A 26,237-nucleotide genomic window follows, 5' to 3' on the forward strand; every position below is an offset into this window, starting at 1 on the left:
CCCCCATCTCTCTCTCTCTCTCCCTCTCTCTCTCTCTCTCTCTCTCTCTCTCTCTCTCTCTCTCCCCCCTCCTTCTTTCTTTCCAGTGGCGCCTTTCATCTCATCCATTGATGCCAAGCTGCCAGTCGACCGCAGGGACGCAGAGTGTGTTTCACAGACAGGGTGGGATATTAGCGCCAGAGGTTGCTGTTTCTATGCAGAAAACATTATTCTGCCCCCATAAACAAACAAACCTCTGACTGACATGTTGTTTCCTTTGTGCTGAAGAAAGAAATTAATATTTTTGGGGAGTTCAACAGTTTGGAGTTTCTGTCATTGTCAGTATAATAGAATATACACTGAGTATACAATTATGAACACCTGCTCTTTCCATGACATAGACTGACCAGGTGAAAGCTATGATCCCTTATTGATGTCACTTGTTAAATCCACTTCAAATCGGTGTAGATGAAGGGGAGGATTCTTCTCTGAACGTTTAGTGTGAAAATGGTTCATGGTTTAATTTGTGTCCCCAGTATTAGTTCAGGGTGGAAGGCTAGAGTCTCCGAGTGGCCTTAACTTCCCCGTTACCCATAGTTCAGGGTGGAAGGCTAGAGTTTCCGTGAGGCCTTGCCTTCCCCGTTACCCATAGTTCAGGGTGGAAGGCTAGAGTCTCCGAGAGGCCTTTCCTTCCCCGTTACCCATAGTTCAGGGTGGAAGGCTAGAGTTTCAGAGAGGCCTTGCCTTCCCCGTTACCCATAGTTCAGGGTGGAAGGCTAGAGTCTCCGAGAGGCCTTGCCTTCCCCGTTACCCATAGTTCAGGGTGGAAGGCTAGAGTCTCCGAGAGGCCTTGCCTTCCCCGTTACCCATAGTTCAGGGTGGAAGGCTAGAGTTTCAGAGAGGCCTTTCCTTCCCCGTTACCCATAGTTCAGGGTGGAAGGCTAGAGTTTCCGAGAGGCCTTTCCTTCCCCGTTACCCATAGTTCAGGGTGGAAGGCTTGAGTTTCAGAGAGGCCTTTCCTTCCCCGTTACCCATAGTTCAGGGTGGAAGGCTAGAGTTTCAGAGAGGCCTTTCCTTCCCCGTTACCCATAGTTCAGGGTGGAAGGCTAGAGTTTCAGAGAGGCCTTGCCTTCCCCGTTACCCATAGTTCAGGGTGGAAGGCTAGAGTTTCCGAGTGGCCTTGCCTTCCCCGTTACCCATAGTTCAGGGTGGAAGGCTAGAGTCTCCGAGAGGCCTTTCCTTCCCCGTTACCCATAGTTCAGGGTGGAAGGCTAGAGTTTCAGAGAGGCCTTTCCTTCCCCGTTACCCATAGTTCAGGGTGGAAGGCTAGAGTCTCCGAGAGGCCTTGCCTTCCCCGTTACCCATAGTTCAGGGTGGAAGGCTAGAGTCTCCGAGAGGCCTTGCCTTCCCCGTTACCCATAGTTCAGGGTGGAAGGCTAGAGTTTCCGAGAGGCCTTGCCTTCCCCGTTACCCATAGTTCAGGGTGGAAGGCTAGAGTTTCCGAGAGGCCTTGCCTTCCCCGTTACCCATAGTTCAGGGTGGAAGGCTAGAGTTTCCGAGAGGCCTTGCCTTCCCCGTTACCCATAGTTCAGGGTGGAAGGCTAGAGTCTCCGAGAGGCCTTGCCTTCCCCGTTACCCATAGTTCAGGGTGGAAGGCTAGAGTCTCCGAGAGGCCTTGCCTTCCCCGTTACCCATTTAATGTCCCTCTGTGTTTCTGACAGACCTCTGCTCCCTATATCAGGCAAGGAAAGCACATGGTGACAGACCTCTGCTCCCTATATCAGGCAAGGAAAGCACATGGTGACAGACCTCTGCTCCCTATATCAGGCAAGGAAAGCACATGGTGACAGACCTCTGCTCCCTATATCAGGCAAGGAAAGCACATGGTGACAGACCTCTGCTCCCTATACCAGGCAAGGAAAGCACATGGTGACAGACCTCTGCTCCCTATACCAGGCAAGGAAAGCACATGGTGACAGACCTCTGCTCCCTATATCAGGCAAGGAAAGCACATGGTGACAGACCTCTGCTCCCTATACCAGGCAAGGAAAGCACATGGTGACAGACCTCTGCTCCCTATACCAGGCAAGGAAAGCACATGGTGACAGACCTCTGCTCCCTATATCAGGCAAGGAAAGCACATGGTGACAGACCTCTGCTCCCTATATCAGGCAAGGAAAGCACATGGTGACAGTCCTCTGCTCCCTATATCAGGCAAGGAAAGCACATGGTGACAGACCTCTGCTCCCTATATCAGGCAAGGAAAGCACATGGTGACAGACCTCTGCTCCCTATATCAGGCAAGGAAAGCACATGGTGACAGACCTCTGCTCCCTATATCAGGCAAGGAAAGCACATGGTGACAGACCTCTGCTCCCTATATCAGGCAAGGAAAGCACATGGTGACAGACCTCTGCTCCCTATATCAGGCAAGGAAAGCACATGGTGACAGACCTCTGCTCCCTATATCAGGCAAGGAAAGCACATGGTGACAGACCTCTGCTCCCTATATCAGGCAAGGAAAGCACATGGTGACAGACCTCTGCTCCCTATATCAGGCAAGGAAAGCACATGGTGACAGACCTCTGCTCCCTATATCAGGCAAGGAAAGCACATGGTGACAGACCTCTGCTCCCTATATCAGGCAAGGAAAGCACATGGTGACAGACCTCTGCTCCCTATATCAGGCAAGGAAAGCACATGGTGACAGACCTCTGCTCCCTATATCAGGCAAGGAAAGCACATGGTGACAGACCTCTGCTCCCTATATCAGGCAAGGAAAGCACATGGTGACAGACCTCTGCTCCCTATATCAGGCAAGGAAAGCACATGGTGACAGACCTCTGCTCCCTATACCAGGCAAGGAAAGCACATGGTGACAGACCTCTGCTCCCTATATCAGGCAAGGAAAGCACATGGTGACAGACCTCTGCTCCCTATATCAGGCAAGGAAAGCACATGGTGACAGACCTCTGCTCCCTATATCAGGCAAGGAAAGCACATGGTGACAGACCTCTGCTCCCTATATCAGGCAAGGAAAGCACATGGTGACAGACCTCTGCTCCCTATATCAGGCAAGGAAAGCACATGGTGACAGACCTCTGCTCCCTATATCAGGCAAGGAAAGCACATGGTGACAGACCTCTGCTCCCTATATCAGGCAAGGAAAGCACATGGTGACAGACCTCTGCTCCCTATATCAGGCAAGGAAAGCACATGGTGACAGACCTCTGCTCCCTATATCAGGCAAGGAAAGCACATGGTGACAGACCTCTGCTCCCAATATCAGGCAAGGAAAGCACATGGTGACAGACCTCTGCTCCCTATACCAGGCAAGGAAAGCACATGGTGACAGACTGCTGCTCCCTATACCAGGCAAGGAAAGCACATGGTGACAGACCTCTGCTCCCTATATCAGGCAAGGAAAGCACATGGTGACAGACCTCTGCTCCCTATACCAGGCAAGGAAAGCACATGGTGACAGACCTCTGCTCCCTATACCAGGCAAGGAAAGCACATGGTGACAGACCTCTTCTCCCTATATCAGGCAAGGAAAGCACATGGTGACAGACCTCTGCTCCCTATATCAGGCAAGGAAAGCACATGGTGACAGACCTCTGCTCCCTATATCAGGCAAGGAAAGCACATGGTGACAGACCTCTGCTCCCTATATCAGGCAAGGAAAGCACATGGTGACAGACCTCTGCTCCCTATATCAGGCAAGGAAAGCACATGGTGACAGTCCTCTGCTCCCTATATCAGGCAAGGAAAGCACATGGTGACAGACCTCTGCTCCCTATATCAGGCAAGGAAAGCACATGGTGACAGACCTCTGCTCCCTATACCAGGCAAGGAAAGCACATGGTGACAGACCTCTGCTCCCTATACCAGGCAAGGAAAGCACATGGTGACAGACCTCTTCTCCCTATATCAGGCAAGGAAAGCACATACCGCAAGGACAACCCTTGCAAGTCGTCCAGAAACACTGCTGAAGTTTCTGGAGGTTGGAGAGAATCGGAGATTTGGAAAACACTGTGTCAAACTATTCCCTATAGTGCACTACTTTTGACCAGAGCCCTATATGTCCTGTAGTGCACTATATAGAGAATAAGGTGTTATTTGGAATACACCCTGTGAATGCCAGTGTGCCACACTACCTCCATCACACCATTCACCTTCACACTACCTTCATCAATCACCATCACACTACCTCCATCACATACCATCATTCACCATCACACTACCTCCATCACACACCATCACACATCTTCACACTACCTCCATCACACACCATCACAGTACCTCCATCACATACCATCACACTACCTCCATCAATCACCATCACACACCTTCACACTACCTTCATCAATCACCATCACACTACCTCCATCACAGACCATCACACACCATCACACTCCCTCCATCACAGTGGCGGTCGGTGCTGTTTAAGATGAGGGAGGATTATAAATGTTTTTATGAGCATGGCCTTATTTCTATTACAGCGTATTGGATGACTGTCATTCATATTCCATTCACCCAGATCAATGTAACATCAATAGGTTTAGGCTACTACATGATACTCTAATGTTCCCTGTACCCATCATGAGGTTGCTACAACCTAGCCTATGAATGAAAGTTTACAACATACGCTAGGTGCAAAGGTCGAGAAGAAAAATGTGTGTAATCAAGGTGACAGACATTGACACATTCAATACCGCCTTGCCCACTCTTGTCTGCATCTAGCTGATCTATGGCGTAATCATTAGTCCAACAGTTGCAAACGAGAGTTTCTATTGGACAAATTCAGGTATGTTTATCCCCGTTTCGTTCCGTTTGCTTCCGTTTAAGAAAAGTTTTTTCAGCAGAATCGGCAGAATGAATCAAAACACGGTTCACTTTCATAGCAGCCACATACAGCATGATCCCTTTGATTGCTGTATAATTAATTCTCGCATCTACGCGCTCTCCTCCTCTCACCTTTTCCCTTCGCTTGTGGAATTCAGGGCACAACACATCAGCCGTCTGTGACCAGGCAAAAAAAGCTTTCCAAGCCAAACCTTCATATCATAACCGCTACACACAGCCTACATCGTTGTCACCATATTATAAAGTCATAGTCAACATAGCTACTAGAACTAACACGTTAGTAAACCCACTACAATCATGCAGTACAGTGTAATCAAACCAAAAACGTACCTTGACTTGGAAGAGTTCCAGTGTTGGATAGCCAGCTAGCTAACATAGCATCCCTCTCTGTTTGAGCCGGGTGTTTGAGTAGGCTAAACTAGCTAGCTGCATTCTCTAGATAAGTAAGTGAAAGTGAAAAAATACGAAATATAGCTAGCTCTGTCTCTCTCTCTCACTTCTCGTTTATTTTTTACAAAATTAATTGGTTCAAAACTGTTTAACTATTGTCTTTCTCTTTGAGTCAACTACTCACCACATTTTATGCACTGCAGTGCTAGCTAGCTGTATCTTATGCATTCAGTACTAGATTCATTCTCTGATCCTTTGATTGGGTGGACAACATGTCAGTTCATGCTGCAAGAGCTCTGATAGGTTGGAGGACGTCCTCCGGAAGTTGGCATAATTACTGTGTAAGTCTATGGAAGGGGGTGAGAACCATGAGTCTCCAAGGTTTTGTATTGAAGTCAATGTACCCAGAAGACGGAAACTAGCTGTCCTCCGGCTACACCGTGGTGCTACCCTACAGAGTGCTGTTGAGGCTACTGTAGACCTTAATTTCAAAACAGTGTGTTTTAATCAATGATTTGGTGATGTGAATATATTTAGTATAGTTTTATCTAAAAAGGATAACTCTTTTAATGTTTCACTATTTTAATTTTTATGAAATTCACTGAGGAGGATGGTCCTCCCCTTCCTCCCTTGAGGAGCCTCTACTGCTCCATCCATCACACACACACACACACACACACACACACACACACACACACACACCCACACCCACACCCACACCCACACCCACACCCACACCCACACACACACACCCACACCCACACCCACACCCACACCCACACACACACCCACACCCACACCCACACCCACACACCCACACCCACACACCCACACCCACACACCCACACCCACACACACACACACACACACACACACACACACCCACACCCACACCCACACCCACACACACACACACCTTGTCAACCAGCTTCACATGGAAATATTAATGAGAGAGTAGAGTAGGACGAGAACAGAGTAGGACGAGGACAGAGTAGGACGAGAACAGAGTAGGACGAGAACAGAGTGGGACGAGGACAGAGTAGGACGAGAACAGAGTAGGACGAGGACAGAGTAGGACGAGGACAGAGTAGGACGAGGACAGAGTAGGACGAGGACAGAGTAGGATGAGAACAGAGTAGGACGATACACACATTAAAATGAAATACATTTTTCATAAATCACCTGCAGTTGGTCTGTATTATCTAGTGCAGCGTTTCTCAAACTCGGTGCACGTTTTATTTTTTGCCCTAACACTACACAGCTGATTCAAGTAATCACCTAATCATCAAGCTTTGATCATTTGAAGAAGCTGTGAAGTGTTTGGGAAACGCTGCACTACTAGGTCAAATAGAGTGCTAGGATATAGAGAAGCACAGCAGCAGCACCCTGGACTATCCTGATGGATACAAACAAAACACACCTATATCCACTATGACAGGTCAGATGAAGAGGCAGCAGCAAGCCTGAGTTCCACAGGAAAATACTAACAAACCTCAGAGCCCATAACTATGCATAAGCCTATTAAAGGCTTGTAAATGTTGAAGGGTACTTGACAGGGTTCTTTACGCTAGGGTTGGAGGGGGGGGGGGGTGGGGGGGGGTGGGGGGTGTAGTGGGGAGGGGGGAGGTGGAGGTGAAGGCAAGCCAGCCAGCACTAGGGCCAAGTGGGTTAAATGATGCTGACAGCCAGGCTCTTCACTGGATTAAACATTGTCCTGCTACCAAGATGCTGTTGACCAGGATTAAGTTTAACTGACACTTGTGTTGTGTTTCCTGTTACCTCAGGAACACTTGATTGAAAAGAGCCAATAGTCTTCAATGAGACCCACATGCTTATGTGTTATGTCTTGTCTTCTTCCAGACTCTCATGTGTCATTGAGCTGAGCCATGTAGTCATCTTGACCTGTTCCAATCATCACTACAGATAATAAATCCCTGACCATGTAGTCATCTTGACCTGTTCCAATCATCACCACAGTAGCTGTGTGACACATAGAAATATAATCTCTAGAAAGGGGTGGGGACGTCTAACATTTGCAATGTTACTGTTACATGGTCTTCTAGTCCACCCAGGATGCCATGGTTGACTTGAATGGGGAGGCCCGTTTTATAGACTATATTTCTATGGTGGGATCTCCTTACTGTAATCCAGTCAACAATCAAACAATCCTTTATCAGTTAGATCAACACCTTGTCAAATAAAGAACCATGTTATTACAGTGTTGTTACTACATTAATAATAATAATAATAATAATATGCCATTTAGCAGACGGGGATGAGGTGGAGGAGGAGGGTCGGGGATGAGGTGGAGGAGGAGAGGGGGATGAGGTGGAGGAGAAGGGTCGGGGATGAGGTGGAGGAGGAGAGGGGGATGAGGTGGAGGAGGAGAGGGGGATGAGGTGGAGGAGGAGGGTCGGGGATGAGGTGGAGGAGGAGGGTCGGGGATGAGGTGGAGGAGGAGAGGGGGATGAGGTGGAGGAGGAGAGGGGGATGAGGTGGAGGAGGAGGGTCGGGGATGAGGTGGTGGAGGAGAGGGGGATGAGGTGGAGGAGGAGAGGGGGATGAGGTGGAGGAGGAGAGGGGGATGAGGAGAGGGGGATGAGGTGGAGGAGGAGAGGGGGATGAGGTGGAGGAGGAGAGGGGGATGAGGTGGAGGAGGAGAGGGGGATGAGGTGGAGGAGGAGAGGGGGATGAGGAGAGGGGGATGAGGTGGAGGAGGAGAGGGGGATGAGGTGGAGGAGGAGAGGGGGATGAGGAGAGGGGGGGGTGGAGGAGGAGAGGGGGATGAGGAGAGGGGGATGAGGTGGAGGAGGAGAGGGGGATGAGGTGGAGGAGGAGGGGGATGAGGAGAGGGGGGGGTGGAGGAGGAGAGGGGGATGAGGAGAGGGGGAGGGGGTGGAGGAGGAGAGGGGGATGAGGTGGAGGAGGAGGGTCGGGGACACTGCTTTATGACGGGTCATCAGGGTGATATATGGAACAGGGTGACACTTCTCTCCTCTCTCTCTCTCTCTCTCTCTCTCTCTCTCTCTCTCTCTCTCTCCTCTCCTTCCTCTCCAGGCGTTCTGTGTCTGCTGACGTTCTGCCTGCCTCCCAAATGCGTCCAAAGTGGCATCCTATTCACTATATAGTGCACTTATTTTGACCAGGACCTATATAGGGAATAGGGTGTCATTTGAGACTCATCCTCTGCTTTAATGGAGCAGAGCCAGTGTTGTTGCAGCGCTCCCTGGACAGTATCGATCTCCCTAGTGGGGGGGGGGCTCTTCTTACCATACCAACCACAGGGCAGGAGGAAGCCTGGCAGAGGAACCTGATACACTTTCAGAAATATTCAGTGCATCTCCTCTATCGAGGTGTATCACATAGCCGTCACACCCACAAACCCAGTGGTCCCACAGGGACAGCTCCGCTGTTTAGTTAAGAACCCACCAGGGGGGGTTTGGTAGTTTTATACACGCGCAACGTGCACAGAAGTTGTGAAGGAGGACAATCAGGACGTATAGTAATGTGTATTGCACGTTCGGTTATTTTCTCTGACGATTCCATTGTCGTTTCTCCCTTCTGTTTATGTTAGGATCTACACTTTTTGTCCAATCGCACAATTTGAGGTGAACAGGAGAATGGGGTGGGGCTGATATTTAGACAATATCTATGAGGACCAGATCTTGAAATTGCCCGTTTTTAAAATGGGGGTTTGTGCGGAGGGGGTTAGGGATGGGGTGGGGGTCATCCTGGAGAGTGATTTACTATTGGTGTCAAGGCCTGAGGCACAAACATCCTCTCTGTTTCTGTGGAGCAATCTCTTCTCTGGCTTTAGGCCCTGGTCTGCAGAGCAGCACAGATCAAAGGGAAAGTGGAGTAAAGAGGGTGGTTCTCCAAGCAAGGCAGGATTCTGATAGAAAAAGGGTCGTCCATGTTAATAGGAATCAGGAAAACCTGGCCTGGCTTCTAACTCCTCCTGTGACCTGGGATATGTCCCAAAAGGTCCCTGATTCCCTATATAGTGCACAACTTTTGACTAGAGGCAAGGGATCTGGTCGAACGTAGTGCACTATATAGGGAATAGGCTACCAGATAGGGTGCTAACCCTGGTTTGCTTTAATTTGACCTGTTTATAAAATTTAACCAGAGTCTTTGAATTCATGTATATGTGAATTTAAAATATTTTTTATCCTCGATGTCCTCCATTCAACCCATGGTTTTAAGAACAGACTGTCTGTTGGCTGATAAGGCATGTGTGACTCCAGACAGTCAGTGGAACGTCAACATGAAAATGCCTTTGTGTGTGTAATAGTTCTATGACATTGCCGGTATAATCTACTGCAGCCGGTCTCGTTAGTAAGCACATGCAGAGGCTAATATGGAGTCTGCTACAGCAGCCCACCTCAGGGCCCTCATACACCTTTTATATCCTCCTTCGCTGCCCTGATAACACAAAACAAAATGGAAAGCATGACTTTATAGCCCCTCTACCCCCTCCATAATCATGACTTTCTAGCCCCTCTACCCCCTCCATAATCATGACTTTATAGCCCCTCTACCCCTCAATAATCATGACTTTATAGCCCCTCTACCCCTCCATAATCATGACTTTATAGCCCCTCTACCCCCTCCATAATCATGACTTTATAGCCCCTCTACCCCCTCCATAATCATGACTTTATAGCCCCTCTACCCCTCAATAATCATGACTTTATAGCCCCTCTACCCCTCTACAATCATGACTTTATAGCCCCTCTACCCCCTCCATAATCATGACTTTATAGCCCCTCTACCCCTCAATAATCATGACTTTATAGCCCCTCTACCCCTCTACAATCATGACTTTATAGCCCCTCTACCCCCTCCATAATCATGACTTTATAGCTCCTCTACCCCCTCCATAATCATGACTTTATAGCCCCTCTACCCCTCAATAATCATGACTTTATAGCCCCTCTACCCCTCTACAATCATGACTTTATAGCCCCTCTACCCCCTCCATAATCATGACTTTATAGCCCCTCTACCCCTCTACAATCATGACTTTATAGCCCCTCTACCCCCTCAATAATCATGACTTTATAGCCCCTCTACCCCTCCATAATCATGACTTTATAGCCCCTCTACCCCCTCCATAATCATGACTTTATAGCCCCTCTACCCCCTCCATAATCATGACTTTATCGCCCCTCTACCCCCCTTCATAATCATGACTTTCTAGCCCCTCTACCCCCTCCATAATCATGACTTTATAGCCCCTCTACCCCCTCCATAATCATGACTTTATAGCCCCTCTACCCCTCAATAATCATGACTTTATAGCCCCTCTACCCCTCTACAATCATGACTTTATAGCCCCTCTACCCCCTCCATAATCATGACTTTATAGCCCCTCTACCCCTCAATAATCATGACTTTATAGCCCCTCTACCCCTCTACAATCATGACTTTATAGCCCCTCTACCCCCTCCATAATCATGACTTTATAGCTCCTCTACCCCCTCCATAATCATGACTTTATAGCCCCTCTACCCCTCAATAATCATGACTTTATAGCCCCTCTACCCCTCTACAATCATGACTTTATAGCCCCTCTACCCCCTCCATAATCATGACTTTATAGCCCCTCTACCCCTCTACAATCATGACTTTATAGCCCCTCTACCCCCTCAATAATCATGACTTTATAGCCCCTCTACCCCTCCATAATCATGACTTTATAGCCCCTCTACCCCCTCCATAATCATGACTTTATAGCCCCTCTACCCCCTCCATAATCATGACTTTATCGCCCCTCTACCCCCCTTCATAATCATGACTTTCTAGCCCCTCTACCCCCTCCATAATCATGACTTTATAGCCCCTCTACCCCTCCATAATCATGACTTTATAGCCCCTCTACCCCCTCCATAATCATGACTTTATAGCCCCTCTACCCCCCTTTATAATCATGACTTTATAGCCCCTCTACCCCCTCCATAATCATGACTTTATAGCCCCTCTACCCCCTCCATAATCATGACTTTATAACCCCTCTACCCCCTTTATAATCATGACTTTATAGCCCCTCTACCCCCTCCATAATCATGACTTTATAGCCCCTCTACCCCCTCCATAATCATGACTTTATAGCCCCTCTACCCCCTTTATAATCATGACTTTATAGCCCCTCTACCCCTCCATAATCATGACTTTATAGCCCCTCTACCCCCTTTATAATCATGACTTTATAGCCCCTCTACCCCTCCATAATCATGACTTTATAGCCCCTCTACCCCCTCCATAATCATGACTTTATAGCCCCTCTACCCCCTTTATAATCATGACTTTATAGCCCCTCTACCCCTCCATAATCATGACTTTATAGCCCCTCTACCCCCTCCATAATCATGACTTTATAGCCCCTCTACCCCCTTTATAATCATGACTTTATAGCCCCTCTACCCCTTTATAATCATGACTTTATAGCCCCTCTACCCCCTTTATAATCATGACTTTATAGCCCCTCTACCCCCTCCATAATCATGACTTTATAGCCCCTCTACCCCCTCCATAATCATGACTTTATAGCCCCTCTACCCCCTTTATAATCATGACTTTATAGCCCCTCTACCCCCTCCATAATCAGGACCATCCAGCCGGTGTCAGTGCCAGATCTGACTGCCTACCATATCTAACCTTCGTGCCGATCTGCGTCACAAACAAACATTTTGGATGCTGATTTGCTGCTTCTCTCCCATAACTCCACCCCATAGTTATTGTTCAGACCCTTTGCTCAGTACTTTGTTGAAGCACCTTTGGCAGCGATTACAGCATCGAGTCTTCTTGGGTATGACGGTAGAAGCTTGGCACACCTGTATTTGGGGAGTTTCTCCCATTCTTCTCTGCAGATCCTCTCAAGCTCTGTCAGGTTGGATGGGGAGCGTTGCTGCACAGCTATTTTACATTTTTACATTTTTTTTGTCATTTAGCAGACGCTCTTATCCAGAGCGACTTACAGTTAGTGAGTGCATACATTAATTTTTTTCATACTGGCCCCCCGTGGGAATCGAACCCACAACCCTGGCGTTGCAAACGCCATGCTCTACCAACTGAGCTACACGGGACTTCAGGTCTCTCCAGAGATGTTCGATCGGGTTCAAGTCCGGGCTCTGGCTGGGCCACTCAAGGACATTGAGACTTGTCCCAAAGCCACTCCTGCGTTGTTTTGGCTGTGTGCTTAGGGTCGTTGTCCTGTTGGAAGGTGAACCATCTCCCCAGTCTGAGGTCCTGAGCGCTCTGGAGCAGGTTTTCATTAAGGATCTCTCTGTACTTTGCTCCATGTATCTTTCCCTCGATCCTGACTAGTCTCCCAGTCCCTGCCGCTGAAAAACATCCCCATAGCATGATGCTGCCACCACCATGCTTCACCGTAGGGATGGTGCCAGGTTTCCTCCAGGCGTGACGCTTGGCATTCAGGCCAAAGAGTTCAATCTTGGTTTCATCAGACCAGAGAATCTTGTTTCTCATGGTCTGAGAGTCTTTAGGTGCCTTTTGGCTAACTCCAAGCGGGCTGTCATGTGCCTTTTACTGAGGAGTGGCTTCCGTCTGGCCACTCTACAGTGCTGCAGAGATGGTTGTCCTTCTGGAAGGTTCTCCCATCTCTACAGAGGAACTCTAGAGCTCTGTCAGAGTCCACCTGTGTGCATCATCAGGGTATCAGGACATAGGAAGCCCACCTGCCTGCTCTGCCCCTCCAGCATTAGTGACCTGTGATAGAGACATTGTCCTACAGATAACACACTTATTATTGTCCTTAGAATCACTGGCGTTCAAGAAACATCACAATTTGTGACTCGTTTCAGGAAACTAGGCGTATGTCGCGGGTCACTATTTCACAGGAGAGACATTTGAACGTAAACTTTTTTTTAAAATCAAAATGTGTTTTTTGGCAGAAATGCCTTCTGGAACATGTGAACTTTCATGTGCCTTAATAACAAACTTGTATGCCATCTGTAAATACGAATACAATTGTTAAATTACGAGCCTAGTTGGTTAAGCCACAGAAAAGGACAGCAACCTTCCCACTAGCCATGATTGGCTGAGAAATTATTGGGCTGGACATGCTGAGAGAGGAGTTCGGATTGGTCTGCCATATAGCACGCTTCTTTCTTTTTGAGCTGGTCAGTATGTGTAGGTAATCCTGTCTAACGCGGCTTTAAAAAAAATGTATTGTGTAGTGGAGCTGCATAAGTGTTGCTCTCCACTTTCTGGAGGATCGAGTTTTGAAATCAGTGGAATTAGAGTATGATAGCTAAGGAGATGGAGAAAACACCTGTCTCCAGATTACATCTTCAAACTAAGGGCAACCATGGCATCCGTGACAGGGAGACGCGTCCATCATGCATGATGGATATGGATAAGATAGTCTAGCTAGCTACATATTCAGATATTACACGTTTCTAATTTTGACTAAGTGGTTTCATTTAAAGTTAAAGTGTACTGTTAGCTAGCTAGCTAATGTTAGCTGGCTGGCTCGCTAGCTAATGTACGTGTATTATCTTATTATTCGTATCTCAGAGCCATTTGCTTGGCTAGTTAGAGCCTAATGTTAGCTAGCTAACATTGAACCTGGCTGGTTAGCTACCTGCAGATTCATGCAGGGTAGAAACGTCATGAGTTGGGATTATGGTTCATTGTTTAGCTAGCTAGCTAGCTACATGTCTTAACAAAAGACTCCACTATGCAAGTAACCATTTCGGGTGCGTTCGTAAATTCAGTCTGAGTATGCCAGAGCACAGAATAACTGATTAATTTACGAATGCACAACACCCGTTGAATATGGCCGGTGTCAGTAAATGTTGGCAAAAAAGCGTAATTAAATTGTTGCCAGCAGCACAGTTTTAGTCACCAACTGTCTGGATAACATGAAAACAGCCTAACCAGCTCTGCTAGGGCAAGTAAAATGGTCAGTGGGGTGTTCTCTCATTAAATTAACCATAATCATTAAATGAGAGAACACCCCACTGACCATTTTACTCACCCTAGCAGAGCTGGTTAGGCTGTTTTCATGTTATCCAGAGGTAAACAATGAACCATAATCCCAATTTGTGTCTGGAAGTAGCTAACAAGCTAGCCAATGTTAGCCAGTTAGCTTGGGTGCTTGACTGCCGTTGTGAGGTCAGAATGCTTAGATCAACCCAACTCATTGGCCAGAGCGTCCAGTGTGCGCTCTGAACGCTCCGAGAGCGAAACGAGATGGGTGGGTGTAAGAGGATGTGAATGATGCTGAATGGGTGTAGACAAAGAAGAGCTCTTCAGTAGGTACCAAAACATTCAAAGGCCATTTTCTCAAAAGTGAAATTACAAGTTTATCAACTTTCAAAGCAGAATTACTTTCCCATTGTTCCCTTAAATGCAGTGTATGATATACCATTTTCTAGCTCTGTGTCTCTGCTTTTATACAATGTAAAAAATAAAATAAAATAAATTCACATTTTGCTACGTAGGACCGAATCAAGGCGATCGGTCACATTTACACAAAGTGTTCAACTAGGTTTCCTTGATAATGATTACCAGCAATATTATTGGCAGAACTTCACTGAAAAGCAAGAACATTTTTATATTGTAATTCTATTAGCAGAATACCTTATTGAACATGTGACTAGTTTCTGGTAACAAAGTTGCACTGTAAATTTGATTGAACAAAGTTTAGCAACAAAGGATAACTCCACCCTCTTCTTCCTCATCGGTACAGTTAGAAACATTAGTAGCAGTAGTATTGGGGACAAAGTGATATTCCTCCTCGGTTTCTCTCACCCTATGGGGACAGGTCATCAGCCGGAACCACCTTTGAAAAAGGAGCACAAGTTATGCAATGGTTAGAATGTGTGGAAATCTAAAACAGATAATCAATGTACAACTCATGAACTACTTTTCTTACTGTTCACTTTACGCTCCAACCATTAATTCACTAAATGTACCCAAGTATGGTCTTATTGAGTAGTTATAGCACAGGTAGGGATGACAATTAACACACTGTTGCCCATTAGGACCAAGAATGAGGAACACTGAGCTAGACTCAACACTATTGTCACACCTATTCCAGAAGAGCTCAGTCTGATGCAAATGAAGGGTGAATGAGACTATCTGCATCCTGATTCACCACCCTTCTCCCCCCGCCATAGATTTATAAACATTGGATTGGCTATTTACAACGATGGAGTTTCCATCGTTGTAAAATCCATGACAGTGAGAAGGGTGGACAATCAGGTCACGTTGGTGCACCTCCAGACCTATGGGAGAGCATCTTCACCCGTCTGATGGTGGGCAGCTTGAGCTGGATGCTCCAGCTTTATAACTCCTGGGACTTGTCAGGGTTACCCATTCTGTCTGTGACACGGTTGCTTCTCACCATAGCCAGCTAGCTAGCTATCTAACACAGCTAGCTAAGGGTACTAGCATCATATTAACTGCTAGCTAGCTAGCTAGCTATCTAACACAGCTAGCTAAGTGTACTAGCATCATATTAACTGCTAGCTAGCTAGCTATCTAACACAGCTAGCTAAGTGTACTAGCATCATATTAACTGCTAGCTAGCTTGCAGCACCTTGTCCGATCTGACTCCCCTTCTCCCGCGACCTCCTTGCACACATGCATTTGTCATAGCAACAGTAACTATGGGGTGGTGTTATGGGAAAAGAAAAGCAGCGATTCAGCTTCCAAAACGTAGATCGGCGTGGCAGTCACAGTCATTCAGATTCGTCAGTCAGATCTGACACCAGCTCTTTCGGTAGCAGTAGAGCCTGGGGACGAAGTACGTTTTATTTTTAATTCAGATTTTTCAGGGGGTGCTGCAGCACCCTCAGCACCCCCTGAAAAATCTGAATTAAAAATAAAAAAATATTTAAAATATATATATATATTATTTGGAGAAAAAAAATGTATTCACAAAAGTAGTGCACTGGCCCTTTAATAGTCCTCATGTATTAGCGGGTATATCTGTCTGCAGCACCAGCGCAGACAAACATATTTCTAATTTGTTGTTGCTAACATTAGCAAGGTGGCTAAAGCTAACGTTAGCTAAGTGGCTAAAGATAACGTTAGCTAGCTCCAGGGGTTAGCTAACATGCTAAGTAGTTGCAAAGTAGCATGTAATTGCAAAGTTGCTAATTAGCTAATGTTGTCTGTGATGAGATTTGAACACACAACCTTCGGGTTGCGAGACGTTTGCGTTATACGCTGACCCATCCACCCTGACCAACCACTACATTCGTTTTTACCTTAAGTAACCTTCTGTCTTATGGAACCATACCAAACGTAACATATCATACTAATTGGAGTGTCCCGGATTTACATTTACTATGTAACGTCTAGTCTATGAGACCAGTCTGGACTTCCTGGCTCTCTACCTCCTCAATAGAATGCCCACTACAGAATGGTTACCATGACTTCCTGGCTCTCTACCTCCTCAATAGAATGCCCATTACAGAATGGTTACCATGACTTGATGGCCCTCTACCTCCTCAATAGAATGCCCACTACAGAATGGTTACCATTACTTCCTGACTCTCTACCTCCTCAATAGAATGCCCACTACAGAATGGTTACCATGACTTCCTGGCTCTCTACCTCCTCAATAGAATGCCCACTACAGAATGGTTACCATGACTTCCTGACCCTCTACCTCCTCAATAGAATGCCCACTACAGAATGGTTACCATGACTTCCTGGCCCTCTACCTCCTCAATAGAATGCCCACTACAGAATGGTTACCATGACTTCCTGGCTCTCTACCTCCTCAATAGAATGCCCACTACAGAATGGTTACCATGACTTCCTGGCTCTCTACCTCCTCAATAGAATGCCCACTACAGAATGGTTACCATGACTTCCTGACTCTCTACCTCCTCAATAGAATGCCCACTACAGAATGGTTACCATGACTTCCTGGCCCTCTACCTCCTCAATAGAATGCCCACTACAGAATGGTTAACATGACTTCCTGGCCCTCTACCTCCTCAATAGAATGCCCACTACAGAATGGTTACCATGACTTCCTGGCTCTACCTCCTCAATAGAATGCCCACTACAGAATGGTTACCATGACTTCCTGGCTCTACCTCCTCAATAGAATGCCCACTACAGAATGGTTACCATGACTTCCTGACTCTCTACCTCCTCAATAGAATGCCCATTACAGAATGGTTACCATGACTTCCTGGCTCTACCTCCTCAATAGAATGCCCACTACAGAATGGTTACCATGACTTCCTGGCTCTACCTCCTCAATAGAATGCCCACTACAGAATGGTTACCATGACTTCCTGGCTCTACCTCCTCAATAGAATGCCCACTACAGAATGGTTACCATGACTTCCTGGCCCTCTACCTCCTCAATAGAATGCCCACTACAGAATGGTTACCATGACTTCCTGGCTCTCTACCTCCTCAATAGAATGCCCACTACAGAATGGTTACCATGACTTCCTGACTCTCTACCTCCTCAATAGAATGCCCACTACAGAATGGTTACCATGACTTCCTGGCCCTCTACCTCCTCAATAGAATGCCCACTACAGAATGGTTACCATGACTTCCTGGCTCTACCCCCTCAATAGAATGCCCACTACAGAATGGTTACCATGACTTCCTGGCTCTACCTCCTCAATAGAATGCCCACTACAGAATGGTTACCATGACTTCCTGACTCTCTACCTCCTCAATAGAATGCCCATTACAGAATGGTTACCATGACTTCCTGGCTCTACCTCCTCAATAGAATGCCCACTACAGAATGGTTACCATGACTTCCTGGCTCTACCTCCTCAATAGAATGCCCACTACAGAATGGTTACCATGACTTCCTGGCCCTCTACCTCCTCAATAGAATGCCCACTACAGAATGGTTACCATGACTTCCTGGCTCTACCTCCTCAATAGAATGCCCACTACAGAATGGTTACCATGACTTCCTGGCTCTACCTCCTCAATAGAATGCCCACTACAGAATGGTTACCATGACTTCCTGGCTCTACCTCCTCAATAGAATGCCCATTACAGAATGGTTACCATGACTTCCTGGCTCTACCTCCTCAATAGAATGCCCACTACAGAATGGTTACCATGACTTCCTGGCTCTACCTCCTCAATAGAATGCCCACTACAGAATGGTTACCATGACTTCCTGGCCCTCTACCTCCTCAATAGAATGCCCACTACAGAATGGTTACCATGACTTCCTGACCCTCTACCTCCTCAATAGAATGCCCACTACAGAATGGTTACCATGACTTCCTGGCTCTACCTCCTCAATAGAATGCCCACTACAGAATGGTTACCATGACTTCCTGACCCTCTACCTCCTCAATAGAATGCCCACTACAGAATGGTTACCATGACTTCCTGACCCTCTACCTCCTCAATAGAATGCCCACTACAGAATGGTTACCATGACTTCCTGGCCCTCTACCTCCTCAATAGAATGCCCACTACAGAATGGTTACCATGACTTCCTGGCCCTCTACCTCCTCAATAGAATGCCCACTACAGAATGGTTACCATGACTTCCTGGCTCTACCTCCTCAATAGAATGCCCACTACAGAATGGTTACCATGACTTCCTGGCTCTACCTCCTCAATAGAATGCCCACTACAGAATGGTTACCATGACTTCCTGGCCCTCTACCTCCTCAATAGAATGCCCACTACAGAATGGTTACCATGACTTCCTGACCCTCTACCTCCTCAATAGAATGCCCACTACAGAATGGTTACCATGACTTCCTGACCCTCTACCTCCTCAATAGAATGCCCACTACAGAATGGTTACCATGACTTCCTGACTCTCTACCTCCTCAATAGAATGCCCACTACAGAATGGTTACCATGACTTCCTGGCTCTACCTCCTCAATAGAATGCCCACTACAGAATGGTTACCATGACTTCCTGGCTCTACCTCCTCAATAGAATGCCCACTACAGAATGGTTACCATGACTTCCTGGCTCTACCTCCTCAATAGAATGCCCACTACAGAATGGTTACCATGACTTCCTGGCCCTCTACCTCCTCAATAGAATGCCCACTACAGAATGGTTACCATGACTTCCTGGCTCTACCTCCTCAATAGAATGCCCACTACAGAATGGTTACCATGACTTCCTGGCTCTACCTCCTCAATAGAATGCCCACTACAGAATGGTTACCATGACTTCCTGGCTCTCTACCTCCTCAATAGAATGCCCACTACAGAATGGTTACCATGACTTCCTGGCTCTACCTCCTCAATAGAATGCCCACTACAGAATGGTTACCATGACTTCCTGGCCCTCTACCTCCTCAATAGAATGCCCACTACAGAATGGTTACCATGACTTCCTGGCTCTCTACCTCCTCAATAGAATGCCCACTACAGAATGGTTACCATGACTTCCTGGCTCTACCTCCTCAATAGAATGCCCACTACAGAATGGTTACCATGACTTCCTGGCCCTCTACCTCCTCAATAGAATGCCCACTACAGAATGGTTACCATGACTTCCTGGCTCTTCCTCCTCAATAGAATGCCCACTACAGAATGGTTAACATGCACACACACACACACACACACACACACACACACAACACGTGAACACGTACGCACAAACACGTGAACACGCACACACAACACATGAACACACACACACACACACACACACACTGGCGACATGTCCTTGGAAAGCGCCCTGCCTGTAAATTCCCGTGGTCTCCAGGGAGCGTGCCATTTGGTGTGTAAATATCCTGCTGTGGGGACAAGACTCGGTCTCAAATGGAACCCTATGCTCTTTACCGGACCCTTATCAAAAGTAGTGAACTATATAGGGAATAGGGTGCCATTTGGGACACAGGCAGAGCGACAGGAGAATGAGGTGGCTGTGAGGTCATTAATGAACAGATGAAATACAACCATGGGGCTTTAGAAGTCTGTCCACTTCCTTGTTATTTTATTGAGTCTTTTCTTGAAGAATGCTGATGCTTTGCTCACTGCGTGTATTGAATGGTTTTTATTGACTAGCAGTGGCTGATCTACTGAAAGAGACGTATCTTAAAATCTCTTTAGCTGGATGCTTTTACTCCGTTCCACTATTGGCTGTCACAGTAAACAAGATGGAAGCAGACAATTCTTTACCGCATTGATTTTTAAGCTCACATTAAAGGGCTCTATCAGAGTTACAGCGTGATTGAAATTTAAAGGCAATGTTCCCGCGTTAGCTGAGACTCCATTCACTGTAACCGCTGCATATGTCAGCTCAATCGGGAAATTACCATCACATTTCTAGCTCGCAAACCTGTAGCGCTTCAGCGATCCAGATTGCATAGAGCCCTAACCTTTTAAAGTAGGAGCTCTGTGTTCCACTGGAAGAGAATATGTTGGATGGTTGATACATGGTCCTGTTCACGCCCTTATGCATTTCTGCCTTGAAAGGTAAGGCTTTAGTAGTAGACGTATGAATGAGCAACAGCACCACCTAGTGTCATAGAGCTCATACTGCAGGTCCACATTAGAACAGTACCATATTATGACAATAGAGGGCAGTAAAGCTACATGAGTTTCGGACAACACCTTTTTTGTTACATCCCAAATGGCACCCTATTCCCTATATAGTGAACCACTTTTTGTCAAAGGTAGTGCACTGAAGGGAGTAGGGTTCTATTTGGGATGTAAACACTGTTAGAATTATGTTACATTGGTGTCCAGCTTTAGGATTGAGAAGAGCTACTGGTCAAGGAGAAGACTTGGACTGAAGGGGGACACACAAATACACGTACACACAGACACACTCTAACACACACATCTTTTTTTTTTATTGCTGCATTGTTTTTTTTTGTTTAAATTTTTTTTTTATTATTGTTTGTAGATCCTTGTATTTTCAATGTGTGTGACTTGTGTTACTTGTCATGTTTTTTTTGTTTTTTTTTGTGGGCCTCTGCAAAAGCTCATGGGGATTCATATAAACAAATAAAACAATATTTAATTTAAAAATGTATTAAAATTAGGTTACGTTAGGGTTAATGGTTTGGTTAAGGTTAGGGTAAAACAGGGTTAAGTGTTTGGTTAGGGTAAGGGTCAGTTTTAGATTTTGGCTAGTCGGTTTAAGGGTCAGCTGTGTCTCTATAGTCTCTCCCACTGGTCAACTTGTTTGCAAATGTGTTTCCAAAGCTTCCTTAACCGTCTTTTCTCCAGTGATTGACATCAAGCTGGACAAACCACAGGAGCCTCCAACCACTGAAGGCGGGTGCTCCTGTTAATCCCAGCACCGGATTGGGCGTCTTCATCTACACCACATGCTTGTAGTGTTGGTTTGCCTCCAGTTGAGCTTTCAGATTGGAATTCATCTTAATATTGGTCATCAGTTGGAAACTAGCGTTGCATACATTTCAGTTGTAAAATAGTGTACTTTATTAACGGAATTGCCAAAAAGTCTTACAAATTTACAAAGTGATCAACAAAAAAAAAGCCCCTTAACCCCCCAAACATGTGAACTATACTTTTTAGATAAAAAGTAGAATGGTAGTTAATTTTTTTTTCTTTTGTATTTTTGTATATTAAAATAAATGCTCAGAAAAGTTGCAGATGATCAAGCTCTCCACTTGCATGCGTCCCAAATGGCACCCTATTCCCTATATAGTGCACTACTTTTGATCAGAGGCCATATGGGCCCTATAAAGGGAATAGGGTTGCCATTGTGATGGAAGGAACGAGCTGCATGGAACAAGCAGTCCAACGGATAGACAGAGGGCACCCTATTCCCTATGTAGTGATCCGTAGGGCTCTGGTCAAAAGTAGTTCACTATGTAGGGAATAGGGTGCCATTTTGGACGCTGTATATCTAACGCACGCATGCCAATTATTCCTTTTTTTTAGGTACTATTGTGGTGTCTACTATTGTACACAAGTTTGAATATGTAAATGATCTTTAGTCATGTGACTTAATGCACCAGTTTGAATATGTAAATGATCTTTAGTCATGTGACTTAATGCACCAGTTTGAATATGTAAATGACCTTTAGTCATGTGACTTAATGCACTGTTTGAAAATCTCTCGTTATTCTTTTTTTTTTTTTGTCTTCGCAAAATGCTGCGAGTGAAACTGGATTTGTACACTTGAGTTTAGACCATCTTCCATTGTCAAAAGTGTGTTTGCTAGTGTATATAGGCAACTGTAGAATGCAACCATCCATAGAGGGCAGCTGCCAAGCTAGCTGCCACATCGCTAGCTGCCAAGCTAGCTGCCACATCGCTAGCTGCCAAGCTAGCTGCCACATTGCTAGCTGCCACATCGCTAGCTGCCAAGCTAGCTGCCACATCGCTAGCTGCCACATCGCTAGCTGCCAAGCTAGCTGCCACATCGCTAGCTGCCACATCGCTAGCTGCCACATCGCTAGCTGCCACATCGCTAGCTGCCACGTCACTCCTGTAGCTCCTGCACTGTAGAATACTATCCGTGTCATCGTGACTAGGCGTGTATCCCAAATAGTAGCTGTAGCTCAGTTGGTAGAGCATGGCGCTTGCAACGCCAGGGTCGTGGGTTCGTTTCCCATGGGGGGCCAGTATGAAAAATTTATGCACTCACTAACTGTAAGTCGCTCTGCATAAGAGAGTCTGCTAAATGACTAAAAAAAAATAAAAAAAACAGTGCACTACTTTTGACCAGGCATAGTCTTAATTTGGATAGTCCATCTACAGACTATCTACTAACCCTAAACTTAACCCTTATCCTAATCCTTACCCTATCCCAAATCCCTACCCTAACCCTTATTCTAAAACTAATCCTTACCCTAACCCTTATTCTAAACCTAATCCTTACCCTAACCCTTATTCTAAACCTAATCCCTACCCTAACCCTTATTCTAAACCTAATCCTTACCCTAACCCTTATTCCAAACCTAACCCCTACGCTAACCATAACCTTAGGAAGCAGTTGCTTATCAACAGTTTGTTGATAGTATGACCATCTGTAGATCATCTAGATGGACTATCCAAATACATTTAAATGAAGTGTGACCTCTATTGTTTCTGTTCTGTAAAAAAGCGGATCATCATTCAAGTCATAAACTAGAGTACCCTCGTCCTAGCCTGAGTGTCAGTCAGTACCCTTGTCCTAGCCTGAGTGGCAGTCTGTTTGTGCTATCATGCCATCTTCCTGTCACTCATCGTCATGTTAATTGACAGCGATGGCGTTGACAAGAGCACAGACCGATCTGGGACCAGGATACCCTCGTATCTGGTAATGGCGTGAACAGTTACACATTCCTGTCAAATAAACCAAGAAGACAATACTAATTTGCACATGTAGACGTTGCAGGTTAATATGATGTTCAAGTGCTTCATTGTAAATATACATCCTCCAGATTATTCAACAACTGCTACATTGTCATATAACGTACGATGTGTCCACTCCCCACGATGAGAAAATTGACTTCTTTGCTGCCTGTGTTTGAAAGGTTACTACTACGGAAATAATCTGGTCCTGTTTTTAGAACCAGGTAACTTAGTGTACTGGTATTGTGGTGAACCAGTGAAATGTTCACTTTTATTTTGAAATGTATTTTTCGTGTGAGACAATGCACTTTTTAAGAACATGTATGTGTTTGACAGTTAGTGAAAATCTAGTCTTGTAGTCTTACAAAAACACTGTAAACATGAGTTCAAATGACCATAATCTTCATAACATTTGGAATACTGTGTCTTGAAGGTTAGTGTAGAGTGAATATCTTCCCTCAGGCATCTCCATAAAGAGAAGCACCACGCTTGTGAAAACTGGTGAAACATTCCGTCCTAACCCACTTAATGAGCCAAATACCAGTCTAAGTTGGAGCCAATGAGCCAGCATCAGAAAATACCTTCAATATCTGGAGCTCAGCTCTCCATAGTGGGCTTACAAATGTACAGTAAAAAACAGTTGAATCCCTGATGTCAGAAGAGTCCCCAGAAAAACCGCTCAAAGTGAGAACTTCAAGGTAGTTATTGATTTTCCACAGCCCTTTGTAATGTACCCAAGTCTGACTGTGACTCTGGGACTTGCTGTTAGCTGAGTAGGGATGAAATGGGTTAAAAGACTTCTAGATTCATATGAATCTTCAGGCCTGGGGACTCACAGACCTTAACATTGACAATGTTGATACTGTGAAGAGAAAGAAAGGGAGAGGACCTAGAGACCTAGAGACATATAGACCTAGAGACCTAGAGACGTAGAGACGTAGAGCCCTAGAGACCTAGAGACCTAGAGACCTAGAGCCCTAGAGCCCTAGAGACCTAGAGCCCTAGAGACGTAGAGACGTAGAGACCTAGAGACCTAGAGACGTAGAGACCTAGAGACCTAGAGCCCTAGAGACCTAGAGACCTAGAGACGTAGAGACGTAGAGACCTAGAGACCTAGAGCCCTAGAGCCCTAGAGACGTAGAGACCTAGAGCCCTAGAGACGTAGAGACGTAGAGACCTAGAGACCTAGAGCCCTAGAGACGTAGAGACCTAGAGACCTAGAGCCCTAGAGACGTAGAGACCTAGAGACCTAGAGCCCTAGAGACGTAGAGCCCTAGAGCCCTAGAGACCTAGAGCCCTAGAGACGTAGAGACGTAGAGACGTAGAGCCCTAGAGACCTAGAGCCCTAGAGACGTAGAGATGTAGAGACCTAGAGCACTAGAGACCTAGAGCCCTAGAGACGTAGAGCCCTAGGACCTAGAGCCCTAGAGCCCTAGAGACGTAGAGACCTAGAGCCCTAGAGACCTAGAGCCCTAGAGACCTAGAGCCCTAGAGACCTAGAGACCTAGAGACCTAGAGACGTAGAGACGTAGAGCCCTAGAGATGTAGAGACCTAGAGACCTAGAGCCCTAGAGACCTAGAGCCCTAGAGACCTAGAGCCCTAGAGACCTAGAGACCTAGAGCCCTAGAGCCCTAGAGCCCTAGAGCCCTAGAGCCCTAGAGACGTAGAGCCCTAGAGCCCTAGAGACCTAGAGCCCTAGAGACCTAGAGACCTAGAGACCTAGAGCCCTAGAGACCTAGAGCCCTAGAGACGTAGAGACCTAGAGACCTAGAGCCCTAGAGACCTAGAGACCTAGAGACCTAGAGCCCTAGAGACCTAGAGACCTAGAGACCTAGAGCCCTAGAGACGTAGAGACGTAGAGCCCTAGAGACCTAGAGCCCTAGAGACCTAGAGCCCTAGAGACGTAGAGACCTAGAGACCTAGAGCCCTAGAGACGTAGAGCCCTAGAGACGTAGAGACCTAGAGCCCTAGAGACCTAGAGCCCTAGAGACCTAGAGACCTAGAGACCTAGAGACGTAGAGACGTAGAGCCCTAGAGACGTAGAGACCTAGAGACCTAGAGCCCTAGAGACCTAGAGCCCTAGAGACCTAGAGACCTAGAGCCCTAGAGACCTAGAGCCCTAGAGACCTAGAGCCCTAGAGACGTAGAGACGTAGAGCCCTAGAGACCTAGAGACCTAGAGCCCTAGAGACGTAGATACGTAGAGACCTAGAGCCCTAGAGCCCTAGAGACGTAGAGACCTAGAGACCTAGAGACGTAGAGACCTAGAGACCTAGAGCCCTAGAGACCTAGAGACCTAGAGACGTAGAGACGTAGAGCCCTAGAGACCTAGAGCCCTAGAGCCCTAGAGACCTAGAGACCTAGAGCCCTAGAGACCTAGAGACCTAGAGCCCTAGAGACGTAGAGACCTAGAGACGTAGAGACCTAGAGACGTAGAGACCTAGAGCCCTAGAGCCCTAGAGACCTAGAGACCTAGAGACCTAGAGACGTAGAGACGTAGAGCCCTAGAGACCTAGAGCCCTAGAGACCTGGAGCCCTAGAGACCTAGAGACCTAGAGACGTAGAGACGTAGAGACCTAGAGACCTAGAGACGTAGAGACGTAGAGCCCTAGAGACGTAGAGACCTAGAGACCTAGAGACCTAGAGCCCTAGAGCCCTAGAGACCTAGAGACCTAGAGCCCTAGAGACCTAGAGACGTAGAGACCTAGAGACCTAGAGACGTAGAGACCTAGAGACCT

At 46.5% G+C, this 26,237-nt stretch overlaps 1 protein-coding gene across 2 annotated transcripts in view; it reads left to right on the forward strand.

The window, feature by feature from the left end:
- Nucleotides 1-21,485, forward strand: part of LOC311130933 (ras-related protein Rab-6B) — a gene marked incomplete at both ends in the record, with an annotated part of 129,871 nt that extends 108,386 nt beyond the window's left edge. For both annotated transcript variants that reach the window (XM_084163745.1, XM_084163746.1), the window contains one exon: nucleotides 21,421-21,485. In XM_084163745.1, the coding sequence (XP_084019871.1) occupies nucleotides 21,421-21,485 (65 nt within the window). The remainder of the gene's footprint in view (nucleotides 1-21,420) is intronic.
- Nucleotides 21,486-26,237: the final 4,752 nt, after the last annotated feature.

Source organism: Coregonus lavaretus (genome assembly GCF_964263955.1).
Source record: "Coregonus lavaretus genome assembly, chromosome: 6".
Classification (NCBI taxonomy): Eukaryota; Metazoa; Chordata; class Actinopteri; order Salmoniformes; family Salmonidae; genus Coregonus; species Coregonus lavaretus.